At 39.0% G+C, this 14,118-nt stretch overlaps 1 protein-coding gene across 1 annotated transcript in view; it reads left to right on the forward strand.

Moving 5' to 3' along the window:
- The window catches only part of MGA (MAX dimerization protein MGA), a 66,389-nt gene that overhangs the window by 16,572 nt on the left and 35,699 nt on the right, over positions 1-14,118 (forward strand). The window contains exons 9-12 of the mRNA XM_081341770.1: positions 1,544-2,196; positions 3,301-3,637; positions 8,966-9,210; positions 12,939-13,082. Of these exons, the coding sequence (XP_081197896.1) occupies positions 1,544-2,196; positions 3,301-3,637; positions 8,966-9,210; positions 12,939-13,082 (1,379 nt within the window). The remainder of the gene's footprint in view (positions 1-1,543; positions 2,197-3,300; positions 3,638-8,965; positions 9,211-12,938; positions 13,083-14,118) is intronic.

Genomic DNA, 14,118 nt, shown 5'->3' on the forward strand with positions numbered 1-14,118 from the left:
TTCCTTTATTTATTAAATTTATATGCTACCCATCTCACTACCCAAATGACTCTGGGTCTTTTGGTGGTGGCCCTTAGAAAAGAACCTTAGGTCAGAAGCCCCCAACCTTTTTGGGCACCAGGAACCGGTTCCATGGAGAGAGGTTTTTCCACGGACTGGAGAGTATGTGGTTTTGTGTACTGCCTGCATCCCACAGATGGGGCGCGTGCTTGTTTGTGCGGACCAGTTGCTGGCATGCCATGGCCCAGTACTGGTCCATGGACCAGGGGTTGGGGACCCCTGCCTTAGGTAAAATATACAGACTGTTACAAATTTTATTTATAGGTTTGCTCTTTGTTGAAAGAAGGAAGCATTAAATCATAATTAAAACATAATTGTTAGAAAACTAAACTGCCAAGCATTTCTAATAATGGTTGCCAAATTGCATAAACCTATGCTGGTCTTATCCAATATGTATGGATTCTATTAATTTTACATGAACGTTTTACACAGCACAAAACTTTTTCTACTTGAAGAAACAGAATGACCGTCATATTTTAAACTTAAAGCTGGACATTAAGTAGATCGGGTTCAGGCCTGGAATAGGTAGTCGATAATTATATATCGATATTGTCTGGAATGATTAGAAATGACGTACAACAACAAGCAATAACTAGTATATATTGATCTGTCAGAAAAGGAAAAGATCTTTTGGATTTTCATCCAGTAATAAGAAGAAAGTCTAAGCCCCTGCAACTATAGTTGGAGTTCTAATTTGATGCATTTTCTAGCAAAAGACTTTGGTGCTCAAGACTGATGTTGAAATTGCAATGTATTCCCACAAATTAACTCTCGCATAACATGTGTGGTGGAACTGAGTATTGTGTTGTTCAGCAAATCATTTTAAAAAGCAGTTTTGAACAATATTTTGGCCATTATCAAAAGTTCTCAATATTAGGATAATGGAACATTGACTTCCTTGAGCTTAATATTTCTGATTTAAAAACATTTCTAATAGGCAGTAGGCACTGTGCCTTTTGTATGTAATGGACATATCCGTCTCGAATATTAAACAAGAATGTGTTCTCTTTTCTTAACAATGCAACTAGTGATTTAAAAAGTTGAAATTTAATTTGACCAAGAAATGATTTAAATAGTGATTTAAAAAATCAATATAATTTACATTAAATACCCTCTGGCCTCATCTTCCTAGTATATAGGGAAGCAATATGTTGCTGAAACTGCAATTGTCAGACATTGATATGAGCTTTTTATTAATATCTCCTCCTTTAAACCTTTGGGGATAATTAGGTTTTCCAAATTGAATTTATGTAAAAAAAAAAGAAAGTGGAATGTCTTCTGGAAGGCTTCATAATTACAATCATAATTGAAATCTTTTCCAATATTTATTTCTCTTTACATTTGCAGTTAAATTCCTGTAGTTTTTAACATTTCTAAGCTTAGCTAAATATTCTGAAATTCAGTTAATGCAATTTGTGCAAGCATGTTGCAACTTTAGATTTTAAGTACTCTTAATCTAAAAAGTATTTTTATTATTATTTAGGCATCATTTTAGAAGGCTTGTTGAAAAATCGATCTGCCTTCTGCAGCGACAAACTCGATGAATACTTAGAAAATGAAGGAAAGTTGATGGAAACAAGCATTGGATTTTCTCCTAGCACATCTAGTTCTCCTGTAGTTTATCAGCTTCCAACTAAAAGCACCAGCTACGTGCGGACGTTAGATAGTGTTCTAAAAAAACAATCCATTGCTTCTAATTTGAGTTCTTATACTTCCAAACCTCTTGGCTTACCTGCTATTTCTAAAAAGAAAAAAGAGAAAGTTAAGAACCAAAAGCAAGCAGTCTCAAGAGGCAAAGAAAAATCTCCTCCAAAAGGTGCAATAGATTTATCTGTTGCAAAAAACCACAAACATAAATTAGTGTCAGAAGAGAAAGTTTCCAAATCTCAGGTGATTGATCAGACAGTTACTGAGAAAGATGCTTTGATGATGTTGGGCACAGAAGAAAATTTGCAGAGCAAACAGCTCACAGTGCGTCAGGTGCAGCAGCAACAGGGCAGTCGCCTGTCAACTTTATCCAAGACTCAGTTGAAACTGCTGGATTTAGAAGATTGTGCATTATGGGATGGAAAACCACGGACATACATTACAGAGGAACGAGCTGAACTATCTTTGACAATTTTACTGACTGCTCAGGTAAGTTTAAAGGATGAAAATATAAATTTTGTCTTAACAATTTGTCTGAACAATTTTGTAAGTGATTTCTACAATAATTACCTTGTACTAGAAAACAGGACATGATTCAGGGTCCTTTTAAGAGTCGAAAGGCATAATGTCATTTTTCGTCGTTCAGTTTTCTGAGTAGAAGACTTTAGATTTAGCATTAAAGAACATATTCCTACGAAGATTTCCCCTTTCCTTGGAATAAGACAATAGCTTCATAGAATACTTAAGAGTTCCCAGAAAGCTGATAGGTATCTAAATCCATTACACTGGTAAAGGCCATCGTATTTCAATTATTAAAATCTACAATTGTTTAATTACTTTGATTTTGGTTTGTCAGACTTTAGTCTTGCATTATATTGGTAACTATTATTGATATTATAGTGAGCAGCTCTGGGATTATTTAGATTTTATTAAAATGTATAGATAGTCCTCAGTTTATGATTACAATTGAGACCAGAATTTCTGTTGCTAAGCAAGGCAGTTGTTAAGTGAATCATGTCCTTAAGCCCATCTGGTTCCCCCCATTGACTTTGCTTGTCAGAAGCCAGCTGGAAAGGTTGCAAATGGCAATCAGGATGCTGCAACCATCAAAAATACATGCTGGTTGCCAAGCACCCGAATTTTGATCATGTGACTGTGGGGATGCTGCATCAGTTGTAAGTCCGAGGACCGGTCGTCACTTTTTTCAGTGCCCTTGTAAATTTGAAAATCACTAAATGAATGTTTGTAAGTTGTGGACTACCTGTATAGGTTGTTTTTGGATCTAGAAAAAAATCAAGGAAGATGTGCAGCTTTCATTCATCTTGGTTATATTATTCCTATAATTTTGTAATACAGTTAAGCTGATTTTAGTATTAATAGTAGATATGTAGTCTGTTGAAATAAATATGTCAGTGTTACATTGCTGCTTTTCTGCAATAGATTAAACACCCCACTGGATTCTAAATGCTAGCCTGCTGTATAGAATTCTTTGCCAGTAATTCTGTGAACTATACTATGACATTTGCTTTTCATTTGTGGCTCTGCAAATATTTATCTGAATATATAACAAAGGTATATATTAACACTTTTCAGGCTTCACTCAAAAACAAACCAATTCACAAAATAATTAAAAAGAAAGCACCACCATGCAACAATGATTTTTGTCGGCTTGGGTGTATCTGTTCTAGTTTAGCGGTTGAAAAACGTCAGCCAACACATTGCCGCAAACCAGATTGCATGTTTGGATGTACTTGCCTAAAAAGAAAAGTTGTCTTAGTTAAGCACAAAAAGATCCAGGAGAAGCCTCTGCATGGGAAGCATAAATTATATCGTGAAAGAAATCAGGAACAACAAACAGATGTAATAGCAAAAGATGAGCAAGAAAAAATGAAACTAAAAGATAAGAAGAAGAAAAAGAAGGTTGAATATAGTAAGTATTGATAAGCTATTTAGCTTGCTAAGCTGTTCAGTAGCTATATCCATTATTATTTTTCAAAAAGATTGTGTTATTTCAGCACACATGTATCATGGAACTGATGTAGGACATAATTTTTAAATGCAAAAATGTTTCAATTATAACCATGTTTATTAATTAATTTTGTAGCTCTGGAATTTCAGTTTAGGTCAGACATGTCAAACTCGTGACGTCACGTGACGTTGCGCAACGTATCGGGACGGTTTTGCCATTGCCAGCAATGGGGTGGGTGTGGCTTCTGCGTGACGCATCTGGCCCACAGGCCGGCAGTTTGACACTCTGGTTTAGGAGATGATTTGGCAGTAAGTGGTAAAAGTGGAAAAATTATAAGTGATTGGGGTTTTTTGTCCTAGTAGCTGCATTGAAAACCTAATGATAGGTTTCCAAGAAGGAAGTGTAATCAAAGTAGAAACAACAATGTGGAACAACATTGAGTTAAATTATTCTTTTTCTTTACAGGTTTGGTTTTCATAGTTGTAATAGATAATGTTATTTCCAGATGAAAAAATTACATTCTGCAGAAATTGAATCATTATGGATACTTACAAAAAGTTCAGTGAATTCTGGGTTATGACCAGGCCAATTCAAAGCTTTTTTTCCCTATTTTTTGTTCTGCTTGTTACTGTTTGTTATAAATGTATTCTTAATTTATATTAACCCTACAAATGTTGGAACAGTTTATTGAATCAGATTAAAGACTTCCACATTACAGACAGGTGTTGGCACTGGATGTGCATTTAAAATAGAAAAGGAGCCTTAAGCCACAACTACTTATAGGATTGTTACAATGATATCTTCTTGGATTTTAGGAGCAGATTACCTAAAAGATATGTTTGGTTTTAAAGGCCCAATACAGTGAACAGCTCCCACAAATAGTGGTTTTGAGTTAATCATCCTTTCCAGGGAGGTGATCTTCAGAGAATCGTACAACAGGAAAGCCAGCCAATATAGCTGGAATTCAAATCAACCATTGGTCTCAAGAGCACCTGGTCTGGGACGAGTCAACTTGGAAATGAGGGCAATGTGACAAGGTGTTAAAAGCTGCCATGGCACTGATAGAAAGGCATCACATTCTGATTTTGGATTGACATTGTCTTCACAAAAATGCACCTGAAGAATCACAGAGAGGGGAAAGAGATGAAAGTGAATAATATTACAGTATCTCTCCTGTCTTTCTGGCCAGAAAGACATTGTATCTCCTAAGTGGTGTTTAGGAGACATTTTCTGCCCTAGGAGAGTAGACATTGCACTCAGAAGTCTTATGGATAATTAAAGATTTGTGAACAGTCCTTTTGGTTTACCTCTCTGCCACAAGGGAGAATTGAATAGGAAGAGGACCAGAGGGTTCTTTCACTTCCATGATGTAAGGAAGTAGGGACTGATGCATTATGACTCCTTGGCTTCATCAGCTACTGTAGGCATTTCCTCTGTTCTCAATTTTATCAAGAATGTTGCACAGGACAAATAATCATTGCTTCCTTTTGAGCCAGGAGACATTGGTTCTCAACTCTGTTGGAGATGAGCATTGAGTATCTGGCATCTTCTAGAGTGGCCAAACTCTTTTCCCATATTAAGACCCAGGATGGCTTCATATTAGCACCTGGAATTCATGGAAGCAGTGGTTCCCAAAGTGTTGATAGACACCATCTTAGTGGCTAAGTCACCAAGCTTGATTCACATTTATAGATTGACACAGAGAGCTTTTCTTTGTTGATGCAAGGGGAAGTTGTCTTCAACAGAAGCAGGACTTGCCCAACTGTTAGGTTTCCTTCAGGTGGACCTAGACAGCAGAATGAAGGACAACTCATTGTGGAGGCAGGCAAATTCCGTTAGATCTGTATTTTGTGATGATCCGAGGCACCTGATCCTTGCGAACCCTTACGCTAAACGGATTCTTAGAAGGGACAAATTGATATTTCTTCCTATTATCGATTGCTTTATTTGCTGGGATTTACCTTTAGTCTTGCAAGTCCCGACGTTAGATTCCTTCAGATTCATTAAGAAGATTCCTATTAAAGATTTGTATATAACAACTTTATTGTGGCTGTTACATGATATTGATTTTATATGTTGCTATGAAAGCTACATAATTTAACAAAGATATAATAGGATAGGAAGTTCGTCAGTTCTTCTGGCCTTGCTGTTATTTTAGAGTGCATCTCCTAGCACACCACTCGAAGGCCAAATATGATCCTAAACTAAATCTGAACAAACTTGTGCATTTATTTTATTATCATTTTATCCCTCTTTTTCACCCAAATACAAATTGCTTGGGCAATTTCTCTATAGCATATGGTGCTTGGAATCAACTGGCCCTCTATTCCGAGTTTTCTTTATGTTTACAGTGCAAGAAAATAGTTTACTCTAGATATTTACTTCAGTACAGCAACACCTGAAGTTGAAGAATAAATACATTGCTATGTTTCTTAAAGTGCGGTCCAAGAACTTCCCGGGAGTCCCCCAGATAGAATACCGATAGAATACTAACAAAATACAATATTAAAATACTACCAGAGAGTCATGAGAAATGGTAGAGGCAGTAAAGGGGCAATTTTAATTTTTACTCTGATAAATATCACTAAATATACCCATACAAACAAAAGTTGTTTTGAGATCATTCAAACATTTTTAAAAGTGGGAAGGGGTCCTGAGAGTAAAAGTTTCAAAAAGCACTGGTATGTTTAAATGCTTCTACTCACAAAAGATTTATAAAAGGGTTGAATGAAAGGCAATGCCTTCAGTGTGCTGAACTGCCAACAGAATTACAGAGTTGGAAGGGACCTTGGAGGTCTTCTAGTCCAACTCCCTGTTCAAGCAGAAAACCTATAACATTTCAGACAAATGATAATCCAATCTCTTCTTTAAAACCTCCAGTGTTGGAGCACCCGTAATTTCTGGAAGCAGGTCATTAATTGTTTTGTCAGGAAATTTCTTCTTAGTTCTAGGTTGGATCTCTCCTTGATTAGTTTCCATCCATTGCTTCATGTGCTGCCTTCAGGTGCTTTGGAGAGGTCTACGACAATTCAGGATAGCAAACTCGGCATGGCCAACTCACCACAGCCAACTTACTGTGGCCAACTCACTTGCAGGACGACTCGCAATGGCCAACTTGTTGATGTGGGACAAGAGTTACACTAATATCGAAGAAATGGTAGAATAGAATCATTACAAAAAGGATGCAAGAGGAGGGACAAAATGAAATTGAATGACAGAAATTAAAATACTTTTAAAAGTATTTTAAGCATTTAAATTGAATTGTCACGTAGCAAGTTGGCCATGGTGAGTTGGCTGCACCAAGTTGTCCCATTCTGGCTTTGGAGAATAAGTTGACACCCACCCACCCCTTTCTTTGTGGCATACCCTTAAATAGAAACTCTAACATGATCTTTAGCAGCTGTTCTTTCAGTTCAGTTGATAGGAAGCTACTGTGAGAAAAGGCTATATTGCGGTGCATGGAATGGAAACCCCCAAGAAGTACAATGTGTGCTTTAAAGAAGTCATTTATTTTTTTATTGGCAGAGGAATTATTCTAGTTGAAATTTAGTGCCAAATATAAGACTTTTTTATGGTGATGACTATGTTGACATGAGTATTGTTGTCTTTGCTTAATGAAACTACTCATTCGGTGACCATTCAAATTTGCAGTAACACTGAATGAGTGGTATTTCTGACCAGACCTCAAAGACATCCATCCATTCATCCATTCGTTTAAATTCTGTAGCTGTCTACTTAAGTGATTTTGGATGGTGAACAGTTACGATGTTGTAGAGTCATGTGGTCTCCACCTTGTTGCAACTTGTTGGAAATTTCAGTCCCATTTGCCATCATTATTTGAAGATTATCTGTATTGTGCCACATTAAGATGGTAAACAGGGAAGAGCTGATTTATTTACAGGTAGTCCTAAATTTACAACCATTTGTTTAACGATTGTTCAAAGTTACAGTGGCATTGAAAAAAGTGACTTATGACTAGTTCTCACACTTATGACTTTTGCAGTATCCCTACAGTCACATCAAGCTTTGGGTGCTTGGCAACTGACATGTATTTACAATGGTTGTAGCATCCCAAGGACTTGGGAAAGTCATTTGCAACCTTCCTTGGGAGCTTCTGACAAGCAAAGTCAATGGGGATAGCCTGATTCACTTAACAATTTGCTTAACAACCATGGCAAAAAGGTCGTAAAATGAAGCATGACTTACTTAACAACTACCTTGCTTAGCAAAGAAATTTGGGGCTCAATTGTGGTCGTAAATCAAGGACTACCTGTAATGGAGAACAAAGTAGACAACTATGACAGCAACTGAGAGATTTTGTTTGATAAACTGATTAAAGTTAGTTGCCAGTTCACTCAAAGGGAAATTGCTGTCATGATTGGTATTCTACAGGAATATTTGGGTGGACCATATTTTTGATGTTCTTCAGTATTGCAAAGCTTGTGCTTAATGGGTTCCTTACCTTGCATGCATATTGCAGAAATGAAAGTTTCAAGAGTTTAAATTTGCCACACAATGATAAAATGTAATCGGTCCATGAAATATAACAGATCTACACTTGGGGGGGGGGGGCGGGTTTAGTGGAAATTGAGCACCCAAGATTTGGCAGGGAAATCTAGAGCTAGTTTTTGGGGATGTGCAAATGGTACTATTTACATGGATTTCCTTGAACTAGACAGCACTATCAATTTTAGCAACACTTAAAATTTTAAAACAACAATTTAACAGAGTTTGGAAGCACATGACAATTTAGCTTTTCTTCACAAGTCACCCAAGAGGCTATTGCAAGCTTGGCTTTCACCTTCTCACGTAATTTGATAAACAATTCAGAATTGTTGCCATGCAACTTCCTCCTTTTTTCAAAATGGAAAAAATACCTTTGTAGGTATCTGATTCAAATGAGATGGAAAAGACTGAGGATTTGGCTGAAAAGGCAAAGCATTAAGCTCTCTCAGCATTGGTTTAGAAAGCTTGACCTTTATTGGCAGAATTATGTGGTGAATTGTGATTATGTGGAGGAATAAATTTGGGTAACAAAAGATCTAATTTCAAGGATTATTTTCCTGGTTTCTTTATTAAGTTTTCCCTGTTTATAATTGGGGAGGTAGACACTACTTTTCATTTATTTCTTGTTTTTGTTCATAAAGACTGCTCAGTATTTCTTTGATTACTTAAGTAAAACAGACTACCACTATAAATAATTATTTTGTTGAGAGAAGACTTATGTCTAGGCAGTACTTTGTGATAATGGAGATTTTTCTTTGAAAAATAACTTCATTTTTTTCTTAGCTATTTGTGATACAGAACCAGAAAAACCTGTTAAAAATTTTCCATTGTGGGTAAAAAAAGATGGAGAGATGGATCCAGAACCAATTTACATCCCAACTCCATCAGATGTTGAGGCAACAAAAACTGCGATGTCACCTATTCCAGAGACCATGTCAACTGATGATAAGCCTACAGCAACTGAAGTTAATTCAGTGGCCAATGGAGTCAAGCCATTACGAGTATATATACCTAGACCCAATCCAGTGGTAAGTAAAAGAAGTAAGGTTTAAGGCTAAACCAGAAATATATCTCATTCTGCCTATAATTCAGAATATTGTTCTCTTTTATGAATATATTGGCAGTTTGTATAACTGATTTCAGATCTTTATGAAGACTCATTAAATTTCTGACTCCTCCAGTAATAAGCTACGTAGCTTTTCTTGGGTGATTTGTAATTACATAAGGCTCTTATGTTGCTACATGATTTCCATCTACTGTTTTTGTTAAACATTGGTTGGATATCTTGGAACTACAGTATTTAATTATTTTTGTAGTATTAGTTCACTTCTTGGTTTCTTAGTTCCTGCTTCATCTCCTAAAGAGTTACTTTGATATTCTTCTGCATGGGACTGAGAGATCATGAAGAATACAGGTTACTTTAATTTTTTGCTCAGTCATTTGCAAAGTCACACAGATTACTTTTTTTCCTATTGTTAGTGCTGTTGTTTTGTTTTAAGTCTCTTGATTTAAAGTTCAAAACGAATAGGAAAAAGTGAAACACATGTTTTGAGCATGAAATTTTACAATGAATGGCAGGATACCTATTAAAAAACTGGTAATAAAAGTTTTAAAAAATTGTTATGTACAAATACAGAATCCATAGGTGACTGCATAGGTTACCAGTTGAACTAGCTAGAGCTGAGAAATCCTTTGCTTATAAAATGTTGTTTCATATGTGACAAATGTTAAGTTCAGATCACTTTTTTAATTCTCTAAAATGTATTCACTTACATAGGACTATCATACCCAGTCAGTTTCCCCAAATGTATATACTCAAATGGATTTTTTTAAAAAAATAATGCTTAATTCATTCACTGTCAGACCTCAACCAGCTGAGTTTCTTGGTTTAGAACATTTATATGACCATCCAGCTCAAACTGTTATGGGCAAAGTACAAATTCATTAAACCAAAGTACAAAGGAAAAATGGCACTTAATCAGAAAAGCAAACTAAAACAATTAAAAGACAATCAGAACTGAAGTACTTTATATCTCATATAATCATCCTGACCCAAGTGCCCAGGAAAAGAGCCAGATCTTGAATGCCTTTACGAAGGCCCTTGGGGTTGAAGCCAACTAGATATCAGTGATCAGGGGAGAACATTCCAAAGGGAAGGGGCTGCCATTGAGAACACATGCTTCCTAGGTCCTACAAGGTGATATTGTTTCCAAGAAAGGATCTGGAGTGTGCCATCTCTATTGAGGTATGTGGGATGGGCAGATATCTTTGGGAGAAGACAGTCCCACAAATCACCTTTTTTGGGGGGGACACACATGACTTTATAGATAAATTGCATTGGAAGCATATAGGAGGAACCAGTGCAGTTTATAGAATAGAAGTGTTACATGGATGTAATGAGACATAGCTACCTTTTCTGCTACATTCTAGGCTAGTTGATTACCCAGCTGAAATCATTCTACACATATCTTTGTTGCTGGGTGCATTCTCTCACACAATAACACATCCCATCTTTTAAGCATATGTTTCCTTCCTATCTGTACCATTACTGTACCAAACATCTCTCCTTCCATCTTTATTTCCTCTAGCTTCTTGAGAAATAACAAGTGAAAAGGATTGTTTTCCACCTGTTCACTGTATTTTTCCCAGGGTAACTAAGGGTGTAACAAACTGCAGTGTAACAAACTGCAAACTGTAACAAAATGCTCACATGCTCAAACTTCTCTTTTTTTAAGGTTTAAGGTTTAAGGTTTATTAAATTTTTATACCGCCCTTCTCCCGAAGGACTCAGGGTGGTGAACAGGGCATATCATAAAACTACAAAAATACAAAAGTTAAAAAAGAATTAAATTATTGCCCACAGTAAAAACAATAGAAAATATATATAAATATTAAAACCCTAAGTAACTCCCCATCAGGCCAGGCCAGCTTGTTCAAATAAATGGGTCTTTAACCCGCGCCGGAAGGAGCGGAGATCCGGTGCCATCCGGAGCTCAACCGGCAGCTGATTCCACAAAGCCGGAGCACCCACAGAGAAGGCCCTCCCCCTGGGGGCCACCAGCCGACATTCTCTGACTGGAGGCACCCTGAGGAGGCCCTCTCTGTGGGAACGCACAGGGCGGAGGGGAGTCGACGCCGGCAGCAGGTGGTCCCCGAGGTATTCCGGACCCATGCCATGTAAGGACTTAAAAACCATCACTAAGACCTTGAACCTCACCCGGAAGACAACTGGTAACCAATGCAGCTCGCGGAGCAAAGGTGTAACATGGGAGTACCGGGAAACTCCCAAGACAACTCTCGCGGCCGCATTCTGTACCAGTTGGAGCCTCCGAGTGGTCTTCAAGGGAAGCCCCATGTAGAGAGCATTGCAATAGTCAAGACGAGAGGTCACGAGCGCATGAGTGACCGTACACAGGGCATCCCGGTCTAGATAGGGCCGCAACTGACGCACCAGGCGAACCTGTGCGAAAGCCCCCCTAGTCACGGCCAGTACATGATCTTCTAAGGTAAGCTGTGCATCTAGGAGGACTCCCAAGTTGCGAGCCCTATCTACAGGGGGTAAAGACTCACCCCCCATAGAAAGTGATGGAACATTTTGAATGTCCCGGGATGCCGGAATGTACAGCCACTCAGTCTTGTCAGGGTTGAGTTGAAGTCTGTTCCTCCCCATCCAGACCCGAACCGCCTCCAGGCAACGGGACATCACAGCGAGGGCATCACTGGGGTGGTTTGGGGTCGAAATGAAAAGTTGGGTATCATCAGCATATTGATGATACCCAACTCCAAAACCACGAATGATCTCACCCAGCGGTTTCATGTAGATGTTGAACAGGAGAGGCGAGAGAACCGAACCCTGAGGAACTCCACAAACGAGAGACCTAGGGGCCGATCTCTGCCCCCCTGCCAACACCGACTGCGAACGTCCCAGGAGATAGGAGGAGAACCACCGAAGAACTGTGCCTCCCACTCCCAATCCCCTGAGACGCCGCAGCAGGATACCATGGTCGATGGTATCGAAAGCTGCCGAGAGGTCTAATAGGACTAGGACAGAGGAATATCCCCTATCCCGGGCCCTCCAGAGATCATTCACCAGAGCGACCAATGCCGTCTCCGTGCTGTACCCGGGCCTGAAACCCGATTGGTACGGGTCCAGATAATCCGCTTCATCCAGGACCAGAGGGAGCTGATGTGCCACCACACTCTCAACAACCTTCGCAAGAAAGCGAAGGTTGGAGACTGGACGAAAGTTGTTCAAGACAGCTGGGTCCAAGGCAGGCTTCTTGAGGAGAGGTCTCACCACCGCCTCCTTCAAGACGGTGGGGAAATTACCCTCACTCAAAGAAGCAGATATCACCGCCTGGAACCAGCCTCGTGTCCTCTCCCTGGCTGCATAAACCAGCCAGGAAGGGCACGGGTCCAATAAACATGTGGTGGAGCTCAACCTCCCCATAATCCTGTCCACTTCATCAGGGGTCACAGAATCAAACTCCTCCCAGATAAAAGGGGCATTAAAAGAAAATGGCTCAAATGCTATTTATCGATGCTGTATCATGACTTAGCTTTGGGCAGTCAGACTGGCTTTTGTTTTCTTGCTCAATGGGAAACATTTCCAATAAACATTAGCTAGCTTTTGAAAGACTGCTTCCTTTTTATAGTTCTAGAGAAAACACTAAAGGTGCTTAAATTGTTCAAATGATATCAATGCAACTTACACTGACATTCATTTAATTAAAAGTTCACTTTGTGTGATTTATAGATTCGAGAGGAAGATAAGGACCCTGTTTATCTATATTTTGAAAGTATGATGACTTGTGCTCGTGTGCGAATATATGAACGGAAAATACGGGAGAAAGCTCAGCAGGAAAAGTGCCCCCGGTATTGTGAAAAACATATTGAAAAGGTAAAGTATTACAGTACTGACAATTTTTTAATGTATATCTTTTAAGAAAAATGATAAAATAGTTACTGGGCTGACATTAAACTAGTTAGTATTGTAATTTGAGGCATGTTCAGCAATGACCAAACCAGATAGGAAACTAAACTTAAGGAAATGAACCTAGATGCAGTACTACCAAACTGAATTGTTATTGAGAGTGAAGGTTCGTTCTCCAAGCTTGTGGGTTGGTTTCTAAGCATTTTGTTACCAGGCTAGGTAACATCTTCAGCGGAGTTTAGAGACCTCAGTGTCAGTGTTCTTCTGTTTATAAGGACTTCAGGTGTGGGTGTGTCAAGTGAGGGTTTGTGATAGGTCTTGGGATGGGTCAGGTGTGAGTCATCAGTGAGTCTTCTGAGGGGGAGGTTATGTCAGGTCAGGGTCGTTGGGAGGTGAACTGCTGGTGGGTGTGGGGGCTTGTGTGGATTGATTGAGGGTCGGTGCTGTCTCTGTGTGGTTGATTAGGATTCTGAGGGGTTCGTAGGCTGGTTGTGGGTCAGTGTGTCTGTTGATGGTATTGCTTATAGGGTGCCAGGCTTCAATGAACTCAGGAGTGTGGTGGGTGGTAGCGTGACCAATGAACTTTGTGCTGCTCCAATCAAACTGATACTGTTTGGTGTTGGTTTGGGTAAAGATTAAGGATTTGGGATTGTGGTGTTTGCCAGCCGGTGTTTGTGGATCATGGTTTTTAGTGATGTTTGTCCCACCTAGCATTGGCTGCAATGGTTACAGTTGATTTTGTAGATTACATTGTTTCTTTCCTCCTTCTGTATCTTTGGTTTGGATAATTCCTGGCAGAGTGGGGCTGTGGGTTTCCGGGTTATTGCTATTCCTAGGGGTTGGAGAATTCTGCCTGTCATTTCTGACACCTCTTTTGTGTATGATAGGCTTAGTTTTTCCGTGATGGTTGGCTGTGTGGTGTGTTGTGGTTTGGGTGCTGTGTGTCGGAATGTGAAGGTTTTTTGGATAGCCATTATGGAGAAAGATGTTGAGCAGCTGTTTA

This window comes from Vipera berus (assembly GCF_964194415.1).
Source record: "Vipera berus genome assembly, chromosome: 1".
Taxonomy (NCBI): domain Eukaryota; kingdom Metazoa; phylum Chordata; class Lepidosauria; order Squamata; family Viperidae; genus Vipera; species Vipera berus.